This window comes from Dendrobates tinctorius, unplaced genomic scaffold, assembly GCF_039654945.1.
Source record: "Dendrobates tinctorius isolate UK_male_01 unplaced genomic scaffold, ASM3965494v1 ptg000009l, whole genome shotgun sequence".
NCBI classification, from domain to species: domain Eukaryota; kingdom Metazoa; phylum Chordata; class Amphibia; order Anura; family Dendrobatidae; genus Dendrobates; species Dendrobates tinctorius.
In genome coordinates this window covers 21814810-21835060 of record NW_027361677.1, presented here as the reverse complement: position 1 = coordinate 21835060, position 20251 = coordinate 21814810, and the positions used below count along the sequence as shown (strand labels likewise).

The following is a 20251-nucleotide window of genomic DNA, read 5'->3' as shown; positions in this document are numbered from 1 at the left end:
ATAATCTGCACTCCCTATTCTGCTGGTGCAGTCACTGTGTACATACATTACAGATCCTGAGTTACATCCTGTATTATACTCCAGAGCTGCACTCACTATTCTGCTGGTGCAGTCACTGTGTACATACATTACTGATCCTGAGTTACATCCTGTATTATACCCCAGAGCTGCACTCACTATTCTGCTGGTGCAGTCACTGTGTACATACATTACAGATCCTGAGTTAGATCCTGTATTATACTCCAGAGCTGAACTCACTATTCTGCTGGTGCAGTCACTGTGTACATACATTACTGATCCTGAGTTACATCCTGTATTATACTCCAGAGCTGCACTCACTATTCTGCTGGTGCAGTCACTGTGTACAGTCATGGCCAAAAGTTTAGAGAATGACACAAATATTAATTTTTACAAAGTCTACTGCTTCATTTTTTATAATGGCAATTTGCATATACTCCAGAATGTTATAAAGAGTGATCAGCTTAACAGCAATTACTTGCAAAGTCAATATTTGCCTAGAAAATTAACTTTATCCCCCAAAACACATTTCAACATCATTGCAGCCCTGCCTTAAAAGGACCAGCTAACATCGTTTCAGTGATTGCTCCATTAACACAGGTGTGGGTGTTGATGAGGACAGGGCTGGAGATCAATCTGTCATGATTAAGAATGACACCACTGGACACTTTAAAAGGAGGCTGGTGCTTGGCATCATTGTTTCTCTTCTGTTAACCATGGTTATCTCTAAAGAAACACGTGCAGTCGTCATTGCACTGCACAAAAATGGCCTAACAGGGAAGAGTATCGCAGCTAGAAAGATTGCACCTCAGTCAACAATCTATCGCATCATCAAGAACTTCAAGGAGAGAGGTTCCCTTGTTGCCAAAAAGGCTCCAGGGCGCCCAAGAAAGACCAGCAAGCGCCAGGACCGTCTCTTAAAAGTGTTTCAGCTGCGGGATCGGGCTACCAGCAGTGCAGAGCTTGCTCTGGAATGGCAGCAGGCAGGTGTTAGTGCATCTGCACGCACTGTGAGGCGGAGACTCTTGGAGCAAGGCCTGGTCTCAAGGAGGGCATCAAAGAAGCCACTTCTCTCCAGAAAAAACATCATGGACAGACTGATATTCTGCAAGAAGTACAGGGAGTGGACTGCTGAGGACTGGGGTAAAGTCATTTTCTCTGATGAATCCCCTTTTCGATTGTTTGGGACATCTGGAAAACGGCTTATTCGGAGAAGACCAGGTGAGCGCTACCACCAGTCTTGTCTCATGCCAACTGTCAAGCATCCTGAAACCATTCATGTGTGGGGTGGCTTCTCAGCCAAGGGAATGGGCTCTCTCTCAGTCTTGCCTAAAAACACAGCCATGAATAAAGAATGGTACCAGAATGTCCTCCCAGAGCAACTTCTCCCAACCGTCCAAGAGCAGTTTGGCGATCAACAATGCCTTTTTCAACATGATGGAGAACCTTGCCATAAAGCAAAGGTGATAACTAAATGGCTCATGGAACAAAACAGAGATTTTGGGACCATGGCCTGGAAACTCCCCAGATCTTAATCCCATTGAGAACTTGTGGTCAATCATCAAGAGACGGGTGGACAAACAAAAACCTTCAAATTCAGACAAAATAAAAGCATTGATTTTGCAAGAATGGACTGCTATCAGTCAGGATTTGATCCAGAAGTTGATTGAGAGCATGCCAGGGAGAATTGCTGAGGTCCTGAAGAAGAAGGGTCAACACTGCAAATACTGACTTGCTGCATTAACTCATTCTGTCAATATAACCTTTTGCTACTCATAATATGATTGCAATTATATTTCTGTATGTGATAAAAACATCTGACAAACACACATAAAAACCAGAGGTCAGCAGATCATGTGAAAATATTTGTGTCATTCTCTAAACTTTTGGCCATGACTGTACATACATTACTGATCCTGAGTTACGTCCTGTATTATACTCCAGAGCTGCACTCACTATTCTGCTGGTGCAGTCACTATGTACATACATTACTGATCCTGAGTTACATCCTGTATTATACTCCAGAGCTGCACTCACTATTCTGCTGGTGCAGTCACTGTGTAAATACATTACATTACTGATCCTGAGTTACATCTTGTATTATAACCCAGAGCTGCACTCACTATTCTGCTGGTGCAGTCGTGAGTACATACATTACATTACTGATCCTGAAGTACATACTGTACTCCAGAGCTGCACTCTCTAATATTCTGATACATTCCTGGTCTTATACCCCTAAGCTGCATTCACAATTTTGTAAGCTTCAGAAAGGATATATTGCAGCAATCCATGCTAATTCAGTCTCTTGAGCGTTTGCTCTGACGAGCTGCATTCTAGAAAGTAAATAAACTGTTTTCCTTGGATTATTGTAGCTCACATACGCTATATTATTTACAACAACAAAGAGCAGAACTATGTATACAGCTCTTGACTATAATAGAAGTTGTAACTCAGGACCAAGAAAGCAATGTACTCACATTATATTATCTCACCATCATTGCTTTGCTATTGCTCTGGATTTTTATTATTTTATATGTTTCGTCCTTACTGGTAATGAACAGTGTTAAGGTGCACCAGGTCTGGTCCTCCGGATCTCTCATTTTCCGCCCTCTCCGGAGCTTTGTGGGTCTCGGCGCTCGGTAATAACCTCGATGCTGGAGACTGCATTTTTCTAGGCTGCTAAGATACTTTGGAGTTTAAACCTACGTCAGCCCGGCTTATAGCGGAGCCTGTGATCTACGAGGAAAGCCTGGGGCTGGATTAATACCATGCAAAGACTAATGCAATTCAACTGAGCCCTGCAACATGAAAACTGTGAGAGGAACTTCATTTTTTTTTTTATTCCCCCCCCCCAATTCCCCTGCTGTCTTGCCAGGGATGTGCGGACACAATGCATCTGTACATAAAAATAACTCTGGCCATAGTTTTGGCATCCACGTGAATGGACCTGCCAAGGGTTTCAGAAAGCTGGCACCATTTCTGCAATCAAATTCTGTCACTTCCAAGGGAAACCACTCGATCCAGTCCTTTCCGTGACCTCACATGTCAGAGTCACGTTACTATTCAGATCGGTTTTGATCTCGCATTCTTTAAAAGTGTCACGGAAAAGCAGATGCTGGATGCAAGTCCTGGGCAGGAGAGTACGGGGGTCAGGCGGGTGATCTGCATTGTTAGGCTCACGATTTCCTCCCGAGCCCTCCGAAGCCATGACTCCTCCTCGTGCAAAATCAAGGACGACTGTGCCGAGTGAATGACCTTGACGAAGCAGGCCAGGTCCCATGGTAACAGATAGGCCTGCGTGCGCTACATACCCCGGCCACCTGAAACACCTGTTTATCTGATGGGGCAAAAGGAAAAATCCGGCAGCGCAGGAAAACCATTATAGAGAAGCAAGAAACATCTCACTGCACTAACTGGGCAGATTAGGAAATTCAGCTTGTTTATATCACAGCGGTAAGCAAATTGAGCACAATTCTCAGACGACTGACATAAAGCACCATGACACCGGTAATGGACAAAGTATTGGTTTCCCTTTAAATGTTGGAAAATTGCATGACTGGCAATTTCCTACTACTACTTTTTATACTAATTTCCCACAAAGGATAAACAAATGTGTAAAAAAATGACCCAAAAGGATCTATAGGGTGCGGTGGCGGTGCTGCGTTTCCATGCAAAGTGCCACGATTAGGACACAAAAATAAGTATCAATTAAACATTGGTAGGGGAAGAATTTTGGTACCTTTGGGTAATATCCTAAGGGGAGGATATAACGTGATGGCATTTTGCAAAGATATTCACTTTATAATCAATGAAAATACAACCTAAGGGACTCCCAGCAATCCTGAGAATTAAAGGGCTGCAGCACTGGTTTAAAGTTCCCTTTGCACATCACATCAGATGGTTGCACAGTCGGTCCCTATACAGAGATATACTTTCATTCTTAGAACCACTAGGGGTGTGTATATATGTATATATATATATATATATACACACACATATACACACACACACACATATACACACCCTGCTTGGCCAAGAGATTACATTTTCTATATGCAGCAGCAGATGTCCGTGCAGTGAGCTACAACTGGCGCCATTCTTTTGCATGGGGTCCTGCTGCAGTTATCTGCACAGAGGGTGACCAAGGGTGACACTGTGGATGGGAACAAAACCTTCTGTACTGAAATTGATGCCAAATTATCAGAGCTTCCTAAAACATCAAATGCTGCTTTCAAGGAATTAGACTGTATTACAGAACTGTCAGCCTAGAATTCTAGCAGAGCTTCATTCAATCTCATCAGACCAAGTGACAAGAGTACATATGGTCCCCCTTGATTTCACCCACAGACAATAAGAAGAGAAGACTGATCCCTTTAATATATATACTTTTTTTAAGATTTTGTAGGCACCTTACATGTCCCATGACCCAAACCCCCACTGATCGCCCACATGACAGCTATAAAGTGATGCAGGAGAGCACACAGCGAGGAGTACCAATACTCAGAGCTGTACACTCTTCAGCTATCGGTGGGAGTCTCTGGAGCCGGACCCCAATGATATGCAGACATGGAAAATGCCTTAAAAATATCTTAAGTTTAGTTACTCTTAAAATATAGACGCATCTGTTACTGGTGAACACATTTTTGGATTATTTTCCACTCGCGTCAATAATTGTCGTCCCACTAAGAAAACCAAATAGCTTCGGCAAATGACCAGAAAGGTGCCTCGGTGATGCCGATGCTTCCTAGAGATCTGGCTGGCGTCATACGCTGAGTCCCTGGCACATTCCTAGGTTATATTATTAAATACAAACTGGCCGACTTCCATTATTTGTAAGTGACTGGTGCCAGTCTGCTAACATGCAAGTACCTGTCCCATTATTTAATACTTCAGTCTATGACATGAGAGCTTGCATAATGAGCGTCATAAGTAAGCATGGGATGCATCATCAATGCACATATGCTCAGATATGCTCAACCCTAAACAGTTATTCAACACCTTCAATTCTCTCCTCCGCCCCCCAGCACCTCCTCCCTCCCCACTCATCTCAGCTGAAGACTTTGCCTCATTTTTCAAGCAGAAAATTGATAACATCAGGGACAGTTTTGGTCAACAACCCCCAGAGCCCTTCCTCCCGACTTCCCAGCCCTCCACCTTCAAAACCAACTTCTCCACCATTACAGAAGATCGACTCTCCACTCTACTCTCAAGATCACATCTCACCACCTGTGCACTCGACCCGATCCCATCCCACTTCATCCCAAACCTCACCACAGTCTTCATCCCAACCCTAACCCATCTCTTCAACCTATCACTAACAACTGGTGTTTTCCCCTCAAGCTTTAAACATGCCTCAATCACACCTATCCTCAAAAAGCCCTCTCTTGACCCATCCTCTGTATCTAGCTATCGCCCTATATCACTTCTCCCATACGCCTCCAAGCTACTGGAACAACACGTCTACCTTGAACTGTCCTCCCATCTCTCTTCTTGCTCCCTCTTCGACCGCTTACAATCTGGCTTCCGGTCACACCACTCCACTGAAACTGCCCTTACTAAGGTCACCAATGACCTCTTAACTGCCAAGAGCAAGCGACACTACTCTGTCCTCCTCCTCCTGGACCTGTCGGCTGCCTTTGACACAGTGGACCATTCCCTATTATTCCAGACCCTCTCATCCCTCGGCATCACAGACTTGGCCCTCTCCTGGATCTCATCATACCTAACAGACCGGACATTCAGCGTCTCCCACTCACACACCACCTCCTCACCTCGCCCCCTATCTGTCGTAGTCCCACAAGGTTCAGTCCTTGGGCCCCTGCTGTTCTCTATTTACACCTTTGGCCTGGGACAGCTCATAGAATCTCATGGCTTTCAGTATCATCTTTATGCTGATGACACACAGATCTACATCTCTGGACCAGATATCACCTCCCTACTAACCAGAATCCCTCAATGTCTGTCCACTATTTCATCCTTCTTCTCCACTAGATATCTGAAACTCAACATGGACAAAACAGAATTCATCATCTTTCCCCCAGCTCACGTGACCCCCCCTACGAACCTATCAATTACAGTAAATGACTGCCCACTCTCCCCAGTCCCACAAGCTCGCTGCCTCGGAGTAATCCTTGACGCTGATCTCTCCTTCAAACCACATATCCAAACCCTTTGCACTTCCTGCCGACTTCAACTCAAAAATATTTCACGCATCCGTTCATTCCTCACCCAAGAATCTGCAAAAACCCTAGTCCATGCCCTCATCATCTCTCGCCTTGACTACTGCAACCTCATGCTCTGTGGCCTCCCCTCAAACACTCTCGCACCCCTCCAATCTATTCTAAACTCTGCTGCCCGACTAATCCACCTGTCCCCCCGCTATTCCCCAGCTTCTCCCCTCTGTCAATCCCTTCACTGGCTCCCAATTGCCCAGAGACTCCATTACAAAACCCTAACCATGACATACAAAGCCATCCACAACTTGTCTCCTCCATACATCTGTGACCTCGTCTCCCGGTACTTTCCTGCACGCAACCTCCGATCCTCACAAGATCTCCTTCTCTACTCCCGTCTTATCTCCTCTTCCCACAATCGCATACAAGATTTCTCTCGCGCATCACCCCTACTCTGGAACTCTCTACCACAACATATCAGACTCTCACCTACCATCGAAACCTTCAAAAAGAGCCTGAAGACCCACCTCTTCCGACAAGCCTATAACCTGCAGTAACCACCGATCGACCAAACCGCTGCACGACCAGCTCTACCCTCGCCTACTGTATTATCACCCATCCCTTGAAGATTGTGAGCCCTCGCGGGCAGGGTCCTCTCTCCTCCTGTACCAGTTATGACTTGTATTGTTTAAGATTATTGTACTTGTTTTTATGTATACCGCTCCTCACATGTAAAGCGCCATGGAATAAATGGCGCTAGAACAATAAATAATAATAATAAATAATAATAATAATAATAATAATAATAATAATAATAATATGTCGGAGACCTCATATAAACCAGAAAGGCTGCTCATCCATCTCCATTCTCCTCTATTGTGTATGGCATCTTACTGGCAATACTCCATCGGAAAAATATGCAGATTAGTGCTCACCTCGAAATGCCACCTTTCGCTACCTCCAATAGGTGGCACCATCAACATAGATTCCTTCCCTTTTATTAGGTAGGCACAGACTTGGTGCCTCTGATGAGAATTTGTGGGTTAGAAGGATCAGCTCAGATCGAAGGCGACTCTTAAAATCAGTTTGGTAGCCAATGTGACTTTCTTGGCCAAACAATAAAAATATCCCTTGATAGAAATTATTGCAAATTTCTGGGCACGTTGGCCTCAGGGTTTCTGGGATGTCCAGATCTGTTCTGGACATGGTCATAGGAGCCATTCCTGGTGGTCACCCAGCATCTCTGCGAGGGCCAATCACAGATATATCAAGCCAATGAGCAATAGATTAGGGCTCTCTTGCATGGGCCAATGCATAGAGTGTGGGGAGGATCAGTCTCCGCATAGTATGTACGGCAGCAAGTACCCTTTCCTACAGCTTCTAAATATATCACATATTTGCAGAACAAAACTTAGTGATTTCATCAGCATATAAAAATACACGGATGAGACTACCCGGCCTAAGATCACGCCTATCATCATACAAGTGATATTCCTGGAAGGCCCAGCATGGCTACAGCCCCCACATGGACTGTCACCCAGCTTTTCTAGTTATGACACATGGCAACTGCAGCATTGGAAGAAACTGTACCTATTCCGAAATACGAGTTTATAGATGGGGTGTCCCTCATTAGGGAACTTCCCGTGCATCTTTTAGTTTATAGGACTTATTTCCATTTGTATAAGAGTCAGTGATAAGCGGTCATACAGGAGCGCTTAGGAAGCAACCCAGGGGCAGACAAGGTCGTCAGGTCTCCACCGCAGCTCCAGCTGAAAACCTCCAATGGAGGATAGTAGCAAGGAGAAAATGGAAACGGTCTTAGGAGCGCAGTAAAGAGACTCAGACAAGAGATGGGTTTAAACCACAACGCGTTTCGACGGAGGATCCTTTTTCAGCAGGTAGAAGTTTAAACTTCCACCTGATGAAGACGGATCCTCCGTCGAAACGCGTTGTGGTTTAAACCCATCTCTTGTCTGAGTCTCTTTCCAGCGCTCCTAAGACCGGTTTCCATTTTCTCCTTATTTCCACTTGTGACACACACTGTCCATTGACTTTTACATGGAACTTTTAATACTTTATTTCACTTGTGGTGGCGCTGTATAGAAACAGAGCACAATCAAAGGTTACAGATGACAGGAGCCCCTGTGATATAAGTTTGAGGACTCTCCTTATACAAAGGGATTGTCTACATTTCAAATATCGCTAGAATATAACATTATACGGTCAAGCTGCACTCTCTTCTGAGACCCATTACAGGCTCTATAGAAAGCCTACTGTCTCAGAAGAGAGCGCCCTACTCCACAATCCTATCCCAATATGTAGTAGGTCAAATAATATTAACAAATGCCTCCAATTAGAAATGTAGTATAGTTCTTCTGATTCGCTATGTCCTTTTCCTCATGCGCAGGCATTGCAGGACTTTAGGTATCCATGGTTACAACCACTGATATAGTGACAGCTAGTTGGTAATGGTCCTAACTATGGATACCTAGTGGTCCTGCAATGCCTGCACATGAGGAAAGAGACACAGCAAATCAGAAAAACTATACTACATTTCTAATTGGCGACATTTTCTAATAATAAAATTATTATTATAATACCTACTACATAACGGGATAGGGTCTTGGGAGATGGGAATACTCCTTTAAAAAAAAAAAAGAAAAAAAAAAGGCTCCTGGTCCTTTGCTATACTGAACACTACACATCTCAACACGTGGACTCCCTCCGATCTAAGCGTCTCATGTCTTAAAAGGGCAGCTAGTGCTGAACAAAACGTGACAGTGTCCAGATTGAGGGACAGCTTCTATCTACTGTTCTCAGTAATCAGCCATTTTAATCTAGGTAGATGCAGATTGTTGCGTTCTTCAATAGGAACGCTAGAAAAATTCATGACCCCACGGGCACCTCTGTATCTCCCCCTTGGCCCTAAGCAGATATAGCTGTATACCCACCCATGTGACTGACAGCGGCAGCTTTCCCTATAAGCTCCTGACCTTAGTGTCAGCGCTTGTTTAATTGGAAGGAATGGCCCAATTAATCTTCTCACGCGACTACATTGATCGCGCTTTATACACTTACAGGTGCATATACCGTCGTGATCAAATCTGCTCATTTTCCAGCAAAGGATAAATAGGGGATTTATAGTTATACATAAGGCGGCATGACAAGCAGATCGCCTACATGTGCATCTGTGATCACATGCCATCCTGTGCAGGGCACTAGCAGCAAATTATAGGATTTTTCCATATTTCCGTGCTCTGCAACTTGTGGCTGCTGGGCAACTACAACTCCCATCAAAGTACAAATGAAATCGTTTTGATCCGATAACTTCCAAATTAAATCCAGCACAGATGATCATACAGCTTTCCCAGAAACAGTTAGAAAGAAGCATACCTAGAATATTTTATTGCTTGTCCTCGGGGACGAGTCAGATGTCTTATAGGTGACAGGTTAGAAAAAGAGAAAAAAAAAAAAAACAAGGAATTTTATTTACACTTAACAAGTTAATGTCGTACTACCCAGAAACTAGCCAAGCAAGTCTCCTGTCACGTGAAAGCAGGCCATGGCTAGGGGGTGAAAACTTATGCATTGACCCAGGCTTAAATCCCCATACAGATTGCATACAAGACAATTAAGACTACAACTACTAGCATAACAGCACAGCCGGCGCCAGGCAATGTGGGAGCTCTCTCTGTGCACCGGGTTGCAGAATACTGCCATACTCTCAGATTGCCAAATCTATTGGGATAAGCGCATAGCAAACACAGAGCGTAAGCTCTTCAGAACAGAGAGCGATTATGACGTAGGCAATGGGTCTCAAGTATGCTGCGGACAGAGGAATAAAAAAAAAAGTCTCACGTCATGATGGGAATCAATAACAGGTGACAAAATATCATCAGTCACTGGTCTCCAGCTCTGAATTCCTGTGGGAGTTGTAGTACCAGCATGCTAGGAAACGCAGAAAACTTTCTTTGCTGCAAAGAACAGAAAAATCTCTTATAAAACGTGTCACCCCTGCTGCATCGGAGTTCACCATAACAGAACTGATTGACAACTGTGTTGTGACAGTCCTCCGTTATGCCTCCTGGAAATTTTGGAATAAAATGACTTGCATTGAAGGTGGCGCGTCCCTTCATAGCGTGACACAGGCAGCGCCGACTGGACACTGTCAGCGTGGGCACAGACACGTGTCCCCCCATCAAGTAACCCCCCCGCCGGTCACACGGCCAGCTTTTAATTCCGTTTTTTGGATCCATTTAGGGAGCATAAAAATAGAAGCGCTCAGCCACGGTCCCCATTCCTTACAAGACGTCCCCCTCATTCTGTTGACTGTCTGTTTTGGAACAGAGGAGGACAGAATTTTTTTTTTTTTGTCGGTCTAAAAAAAAAAAAAAAAAAGCGAAGCAGACGGATCCATTCTTTATTAAAGTCTATAGCAGACGGATGATAAGGGATATCACCGGTTATTGAGCGCCGCACGTGCCCAGAAAAAATCAAAAAAAGGCTTCCGTTCAGGACAGAACAAGAAATGCGAGTCAGACCATTTTTTAACGACAATCTTCATGTCCATTTATTTTTGAACTGGGAATGTGAGGAAAGCCCTACATTTCCCAGAGGAATAACAGAAGGACAAGGACAGGGGACCGGTCCTTCACCAGTGCCTGGTGTCACTCATTGCTTCAGTGCTGAGCCTTGTGGTTCGTCAGGAGGCGCCGTGTGACTGGGGGTTCGCGACACCTTTGGCGTCAGCAGCACACACTAAAGCGGTAACATGTGACTCGTCACTAAACACCCGGCAGGCTTGTCACCAGCTCAAGGCGTTATGTGGGGACAGTCGCTGGGACATGACACAATGACCAGAAGTGGCCGCAACCCGACACCTAGGCCAGAGTGCAAGCTCCTAGGACAAGAAGCACGTTACCATGACAACCAGCCCCAAAGAAAGGGCGCTGCTATCCCAGAATCCTCCGCGGCAACCAAAGTCAGGCGCAACAGCCGCAGCTGGAGGTCCCCTCTCCCCGCCACAGCCGCCCCCGGGCCCCGCTCACCTCTAGAGTACAGCGACTTCGGGGACTCAAGGTCAAGGTCGGCGCTGAGCAGCGATATAAAGTCGGAGGGCATGGCCGCCCGGGCCAGCAGCAGCTGCGCGGATAACTCGTGAAGTCCCAGGGTCCGCTGCTCCGCTCTCCTCACACACTGACAGGAACCGACGGCACGCCCCCCTACTGACAGGCTACTGCGCAGGCGCGGGGAGGGGCCTTTGTGCTGAGAGACCGTTCCAAGGAGATGGGCGGAGTTTCAGTGTTACTAAGGGGACGGATTAGACGAGCCAGCAACGGTTAGCGACGGTAACTAAGGGCGGAGCTGAGCCGTGACATGCGCTGACATGTGTTTACGAAGGATGACGCGATTCCTGGGCGGGGATTGGAGAGTGACGTAGCAGCAGACCGTGCTGTCAGCATGTGCGGCTGATTGGCTGCGAGTTCTGTCGCTTGTTAGCCAATGAGACGGCGGAATGCAACAAGTGCCAGTCAGGCGACTGATCTGAGCGACAAGAGGCACGTGATGGTTACGTCACCGACTGTCCGTAGTATCACAGCCTGCCATGACGTCATCAGTGACCTCTCTGTGTCATAGCCTTCATCTATCACATCTGTCAGCTACTACTATCTATATCAGTCTCTGTGTATCTAATATAGAAAGGAGGCAGCACAGCAGCTTGTAAAGGTGAAAAAAATGCTGTTTAATAGCACATAATGGCAACAAGTGGGAACCTCGCTCAGGCTTTTTCGAGGAAAGCTATCGGAACAAATTGTTAGACAGCAGGTATGCAAGTACCTGGATAAGAATACTGTAACCAGAGCCAGCCTGGGTTTGTAGCAAACAAGTCATGCCAGATGACTCTAATTTCCTTCTATGATGGAGTCACTGACTGGGTGGATCGGGGAAATGCGGTAGATATAGTATATCTCAACTTCAGCAAAGCATTTGATAAAGTATCACATACTAACCTTAAAGTATGGGATTGACAAGGCTGCGGTTAGGTGAATTCATAATTGGCTTAGTGATCGCACCCGTGATCATAGTTGCACATCCAATTGGAAGAGTGTTTCAAGTGGAGTACAAAAAGACTCTGTCCTGGCCCCAGGGGTGTTCATTTTATATAAGTGATCTAGATATGGGAACTGAAGGTTAACTGGTCAAATTTGCAGACGATGCAAAGCTAGGAGGGATAGGTAACACTAGAAAGGATGGCAAATGGAATCTGAAAGATCTAGATAAGCTTGAACAATGGGCAGAAAGTAATAGAATAGTATTTAACAAGGAGAGATGCAAGATTCTACATCTGAGCAAGAAAAACTAGAATTACATCTACAGAATGGGAGGAATCTAAGCAACAGCACGAGTGAAAAAGATTTGTGTATACTAATAGATCACAGACTGCTGATAAGTCAACAGTGTGATGCAGCAGCAAAAAAGGCAGTTTTATAGGCTGCAATAAGACAAGCATACAGACTAGATCATGTCATGTCTTTATCCCCTCTACTCTTCCTTGGTCAGGCCTCATCTGGAATACTGGGTCCAGTTCTGGACAACACATTAAAAGACATTGAAAAACTGGAGCAAGTTCAGAGAAGAGCTACCAGGATGGTGAGCGGACTGCAAAGTATGTCCTACGAGGAACGGTTACAGGGTTTGGGAATGTTTAGCTTGTAAAAAAAAGAGATGACATAATAACCATCTACAAATATCTGAAGGGATGTCACTGTGTAGAGCAGTGGTTCCCAAACTCCAGTTCTCACAGACCCCAACAGGTCATGTTTTCAGGATTTCCATAGTGTTACACATGTGAGAGAATTCCTGATGCCTTGATGATACTTCAATCACCTGTGAAATACTAAGGAAATCCTGAAAACATGACCTGTTGGGGGCCGAGAGATATTAGAAAAAAAACTATATGACAGTGAGGGTGATCAGTGAGTGGACCAGAGTGCCACAAGAGGTGGTGAGTTCTCCTTCCATGGAAGTCTTCGCACAGAGGCTGGACTGACATCTGTCTGGGATGGTTTAGTGAACCCTGCATTGAGCAGGGGGTTGGACACGAGGACCCTGGAGATCCCTTCCAACTCTAACATTGTATGATTCTAAAGTACTCACTTGTAGCTGAAACGTCGCCATTATGGGCTACTAAATAGCTTTTTTTCACCTGTACAAGCTGGTGTGCTACCTCCAATGATTTCTGTAATATTGAATGTTTGGTGTGTGCCTGAGAGGCACAGCACCTGGATCCATTGCTGTTGCTGCTTTTGCTTTTTTATCTGTCTATCCAAAGAGCGCCTCCTGTGGAGGACCAGTATGTGAGCCCTGTACAGTCCAATAGCGAATGCACTCATTTATGTGCTGCTCTGGAGGTGGTAGTGGCCCCCTCCCCAGTGCTCCTTCACATTCAACTGCGGCAGGGTGTACTCACTTGTTTTGCACATTAGATCACCACTTTGCACTCACCTCTCTGATTATTCCCTTTGTTACAGTATCCTATAGATTATTGATGCATGGATCTCAGTAAGATTGGTTGCTAGATACATTTTGAAGGTCACTTTTTAGGGGGATATTGCCTCCTCGTGCATGTTATAGGTGTAGCAACCAATCCATCACCGTAAATAACCCTAATTGGCTATACTTTACCAGACATGGCACTAATTACATTGCTCTATTAACAGCACAACCTGTAATTACACACTAAAATAGTCTGATCAGAAAGCTGGCAATTATAGCTGCCCGCCCCGATGACAGCGTGCCATACCCATCCTTCATGTGGCCAAAATCACAACCACAGGTGGGGGCTAATGAGGCACAATAATAAAGGTAATGGCCATGCAGACCCCCGCATTGGCCACCAGATGCAGTGGGAGAAACCAGGTTGAAAGTTGTGGCGTTTAGGAGACGACTGGTTAAAGGGAACCTGTCACCTGGTTTGGCAGATATAAGATGCGGCCACCGCCGTTCAGAGCTGATATAAGCTGCAGCTAAGCCCCTGATCCGACATGCAAAAGAAGCAAAATATGTTTTATTATGCAGTGGTGGTCCGGTCTGATGGGTGTCACAGGTCTGGGTTCAGCACCTCCCATCTTGCGATGCCACCCTACTACTTGCTGCTTGGCTCTCCGGCATCACGCTCCTGCGCAGGTGTACTGATCTGTCCTGTTGAGTGCAGAGCAGATTCCTGCAGTGCGCAGGCGCTGGGCCTCTCTGTCCTTTTCTTTGCCCTCAACAGGGCACATAAGTACGCCTGCGCAGGAGTGCGATGCCGGGGAGCCATGAAGCAAGGAGGAGGGTGGCGCCGGACCCAAACCTGTGATACCCATCGGACTAGACCGCCCCTGGGTGAGTATAATAAAACTTATTTCTCTTATCTGCAGCATTATAGAATGCTGTAGATCGGCTCTGAAAGGCGGTGGCTGCATATTATAGCGGCCAAAACTGCTGACAGGCTCACGTTAAAGGGGTTGTCCATTCAGAATCTGGACCTCCATTTTAGTGATTGATGTAGATCCCAACGGTCAGACTACCAGTCGTTACTCACCGGACACGGTATATGACTCCAGGTCAGTGTACATGCTGACAGTTTCTAACATCAGCTCAGTAATGTTTCAAGTACAAACATTGTGTCCTGCTCCCCTCATCGTACTGTGGGGGTCCATCGCACACAGGTTGTCACTGAAGAATAAGGACAAGTGTAGTGAAGTGGATTATGGCGAAAATATAAAGATCAAGGATTTGCAGGCGCCCCTGGGCAAACTTTGCTTTAAAAACAAAGTAACTTAAAAAAAAAAAGTTACAGGAAAAACAAGAATGTCGTACACCTGCAGGAAATTATACACACCAGTACGACAAATAATAAACCCATACTGTGTCCAAATGACACTACGTACATCTCCCAAACAGTGGAACCATAGAGTGCCCAAGTGTGACATCATTCAGGGCACAGGTTATAGAATTAGGCAGTTTTCCAAAAAATACTTTATACTTAGCCAAAATAATGAAAGCATGCATTGGCAAAAATAATACCGCCATATACTGCCCACATATTCCATCAGATAATAGAGCTAGGCCATTTCCTAATACTCCTCAAAGTGCAAAAAATATTAAGACCCTGCAGAAAGTGATCCAAGGTGGCATCATTCAGTGACCAAATAACGGAGCTGTGGACTCTGCGCGATCTCAGGGGGTATGCACCAAGTGATCGCAGATTTGGAGGTGGCCCATGAATAGGATTGTTGGTGAGACAACCCCTGTGATCAGACTGCAGAATAGATAGCCACGGTGCCCACGCATTGCAAGATCGGCCATTTACACGATGAGAAAAAGCATGAAAAGGTAGAATCCAGCGAGATTGGTGAAGGCACAGGTTATATGGATTGATGTGTGCTTTCAGCTCCGGCATGCATAATTCAGCTGCTTCTTGCAAGAGATGCAAAATTAATGAATGATCGTGTGATCTGGACACTAGTCGGTAAGTGATACAACATAAGTGTCCCTCTCACTTTCTTCTCGCTGCACAGAAGCTCAGTCAGAGTTACAAGGTGCAATAATGGTCATAAAAGTGATTATTTTGGCGCTATCCCCATTGCTGCATTTCCCTGGAGAGCGGGCGGCCAAACTTCTTGGACAGCCAAAAAGCAGGGAAAAATGCAACCAGTGCGCCACTTCCATCATTCCAAGAATTGTTCCCGTCTCAGAGGTCGGATCCCCAACTTTACGTATCTGGTAAAATCTCGCCTTTTTCATTCAATATTATCTTGCTACCTGGAAACCGTCAGCATGCAGGATGGGTACTAGAAAAACTGACTGAGTCAGAGCCCATGGGGCAAGTCCGTGCTTAGGAAAAAAGAAGAACAAATTGAAGGGGAAGTCTGTTTTAGGAAACCGATTTTCAAATACGCTTTTAAGAAATTCTGTTATAAAAGGGCGGAGTGGGATGCTGCAGTCATGACCATCAGCTATTAATCAACTACACAATTGACTATAAAGAGCTTACCTCACTTTAGTGAGTCTGGAAGATCCGTGTATTATTTAAAAAAACGCATTGATTTTTTTTTTTAAGTGTGTAATGCCGATTTTATCCTGCGGGGGTGCTGCAGGTATACGGAACATGTGTTCATGAATCTCCACCCAGATCACAGCTTATCGTAGCAGTCAGAAATATCATTTAGATGGTTGTACACACTCAGGAGGTCAATAACTCTTGTTGGGTGTATGAGGGCAGTGCCAACCGTAAATATAACCCGGCTGCGCCCAGTTTACCCATCAACAACAAACAGCTGAGATAATATAAAATGCAGTTGTGTAAAAGCAGCACAAGTCACGTAAAGTCACTGATGCCATGTGATAACCGTCGATCAGATCCTGACAGTGGGTTTATCTCTCGACATTTCATCAGAGGGTTGAGTTTCGGCTTAGATCTCATCAGCAGACTTAAAGGGGTTGTCCACCTTTGGGGACATTTTTTCAATTTTTTTCTTTACTTAAATGCTTATATCTGGAGGGTAAAAATCATTTTTGCAATTAGGCTTCTTTAAAAATGTTGCACCTTTTATAGCTTCTAGCTTCCATTGCTTGCTGCAGAATGAGTTAAATGAGAATCTGTCAGTGAGCTCCTTCTGGTTGGAGAGTTTTTAGCTTTTTCATCTGTCTATTCCTGAGCTCCTCTCAGCTGATTTATGACCACAGACCAGATCACAGTGGAAAGTGCAAGGAAACAAAGAGCCTTTGAATGCCAAAGGGTGGAACGTTTTTAATCGACCCCGTAAGCAATAATGTTTTATGTGGATAACCCCTTTAATCACAAGCCATAGCCCTGTACAGATCTCATCTGCTGGTCTGAACCTTTCATAGGCAGACTTCTGTCAGGGGGTACAGGACATTATACAGGTGCAGTCTCGTGCAGTCTCCAGCAGTGGGTCAGGCTCATTCTCATACTATGGGATGTTGTATACTTAGCTACTAGCAGGTACTGTAATTAATTGCAGCTCTTCCAAGAACAACAACCTGCTGGTCCAGTTTCCTGGTACTGTACATCCTGAAATCAGAGTATATTATTGCCCTTGTGATTACAGTTTGTTCTGTATTTGACCTTGGGTCAGTGACTAAAACTTTTTCTAGTGGGGAGACTCCTGAAAAAAGACTAATGATCCTGAGTTACATCCTGTATTATACTCTAGAGCTGCACTCACTATTCTGCTGGTGCAGTCACTGTGTACATACATTACTGATCCTGAGTTACATCCTGTATTATACCCCAGAGCAGCACTCACTATTCTGCTGGTGAAGTCACTGTGTACATGCATTACATTACTGATCCTGAGTTACATCCTTTTTTATACCCCAGAGCTGCACTCACTATTCTGCTGGTGCAGTCACTGTGTACATGCATTACATTACTGATCCTGAGTTAGATCCTGTATTATACCCCAGAGCTGCACTCACTACTCTGCTGGTGCTGTCACTGTGTACATACATTACTGATCCTGAGTTACCTCCTGTATTATACTCCAGAGCTGCACTCACTATTCTGCTGGTGCAGTCACTGTGTACATGCATTACATTACTGATCCTGAGTTACATCCTGTATTATACTCCAGAGCTGCACTCACTATTCTGCTGGTGCAGTCACTGTGTACATACATTACATTACTTCTCCTGTACTTATCCTGAGTTACATCCTGTATTATACCCGAGAGCTGCACTCACTACTCTGCTGGTGCTGTCACTGTGTACATACATTACTGATCCTGAGTTACATCCTGTATTATATATACCCCAGAGCTGCACTCACTATTCTGCTGATGCAGTCACTGTGTACATACATTACATTACTGATCCTGAGTTACATCCTGTATTATACCCCAGAGATGCAATCACTATTCTGCTGGTGCAGTCACTGTGTACATACATTACATTACTGATCCGGAGTTACATCCTGTATTATACTCCAGAGCTGCACTCACTATTCTGCTGATGCAGTCACTGTGTACATTAGATCAGTACTGGATAAGTAATGTATGTACACAGTGACTGCACCAGCAGAATAGTGAGCGCCACTCTGGAGTATAATAAAGGATGTAGGGGGCGTGGCATGGCCGGCGAGGAGTAAGGACGTGTTCTGGAGACCTCACGCTCCTATACCGGTAACCGACCTGATCAGAGACTTACTCAGATGCCTTCTACCCCGATGTCCACCAGGAGAACCAGAGGGAGCACGTCCACCGGCCCTGTGGCATCCGAACAGGCTCCCCATAACATCTCCCGCTACTTCACAGGAGCGGGGAGGAAGAAGGCCGCAGGCGCCATGATGGATGCGGCACAAAGTGCAACCGGCTCCGCCGTCAAAGGGAGGCAAGGTACAGAAGGTGGGGGGGGGGGGAGCAGTCTGAAGGGAAGGAGGACCGCAGGGGGACCCCTTGGGGATCTGACGGGGTGAACTCAGAGGCCCCGCAGGAGACAGGGTGCTCTCCCCATAATAAAACCGCCGAGCCCATGGAGGCCCGTCTCTCACAGGGAGTCCCCGCAGACAAACCAGTACAGCCTCGCACCAGCGAAGCATGCGAGGATCCAGAGGAGATTTCTCCGGAGCTCTCCACACCATACTTTCAGGGAGGCATCTTTACCCCCCCCTAACGCCAATCCTATCACCACCAATGGTGCCACAGTACAGGGGGAAGCAGACCCTGCGATGAGTGGGCAGGCAAACTACACCATGTCATCTGCCCATCAGAATAGACTTCTTTCTCCTTAGTCATTGCGCATTGGCCTGGGACCCAAAACCGTCCATTGGAAGTTTCCCATGGTCGGATCATGCTCCAGTCTTTCTGGACATCAGTCCTCCTGACTCGGGGACGCGCCAGTGGACGTGGAGATTGAATGATAATCTTTTAAAAGACCCTACCTGTGTGGCTGATGTTAAGACTACCATAGCAGCATTCTTACAAGATCACACGACACCACCGCTGTGCCTATCAAATGGGAAACCCTTAAATGCGTCCTTAGAGGGGTACTTATTAAACACGACTCCCGCCTGAAACAAACGAAAAATAGGGAAATTATGGACCTCACGGAAAAAATACTAACCCTGGAGGCAAGACATAAGACGGGTCTGGGGACGGGGATGCAGATTGACCTGATCAAATGTAGAGATGACCTGAAGTCCCTGCTAAACGAGAAGTCCAGTCATCATAGAAATCGCTTTAAGAGTATATTATACGGCCATGCTAATAAATGTGGACGTCTGTTAGCTAGATTTCTGCAGCCACGAAGTCAGACCACATACATCCCATCTCTCCAGCAACACCGCGGTCAGACAACGTCGAACCCAACGGAAATCCTTGACATAATGCGACGTTATTATCATTGTACAATATTAACGGAGATGGCTCCCCTCAATCGCCCCTGGACCCCCAACCACAAATAGAATCTTATATACATGATACTGCCCTCCCGACATTGGCCACAGACTTAACGACACCATTGGACACTGATTTTACGACTGAGGAGATTGACGAGGTCATTCGGATCACCCCGGCTGGTACAAGTCCGGGACCGGACGGCTTCTCCCCTTATTTCTACAAGATGTTTCGAGAACAACTTAATCCCATTATGACGTTGGTCTTTAACTCCATCTCAAGCGACTCCCCGTTTCTCCCACAATCCTTAGAGGCGTTTATTACAGTAATACCGAAGCCAGGGAAAGACCCCAAGGTGGTGACTAATTATCGCCCAATATCCCTCATGAACGTTGATGTAAAACTTTACGCGAAAATTTTAGCTAACCGACTGGCTCCCCTCCTGCCTTTAGTTGTACATTCGGACCAGGTGGGGTTTGTACGGAGGAGAGAAGCGAGAGACGGCATAGGCAAGACCCTCATTTTGACTGCACATGCTAAATTAAAACACAAGCCACTGGCTTTGCTGTCGATTGACGCGGAGAAGGCCTTTGACCGTGTACACTGGGGCTTCATGTTTTCAGCCTTACGACAGATGGGCCTAGGGAACAGTTTCCTACA

The 20251-nt window shown here is 45.7% G+C and overlaps 1 protein-coding gene across 5 annotated transcripts in view; it reads right to left on the bottom strand.

Moving 5' to 3' along the window:
* Positions 1-20251, bottom strand: part of NFAT5 (nuclear factor of activated T cells 5) — a 108755-nt gene that overhangs the window by 83531 nt on the left and 4973 nt on the right. Inside the window, exon 1 of one of the 5 annotated variants that reach the window (XM_073584317.1) lies at positions 11240-11449. The exons of 3 other annotated variants lie outside the window; for them this stretch is intronic. In XM_073584317.1, the coding sequence (XP_073440418.1) occupies positions 11240-11312 (73 nt within the window). In that variant the 5' untranslated portion in view covers positions 11313-11449. Of the gene's footprint in view, positions 1-11239; positions 11450-20251 lie in introns of those variants that run through there. One more of the 5 variants, XM_073584336.1, reaches the window with a different exon arrangement.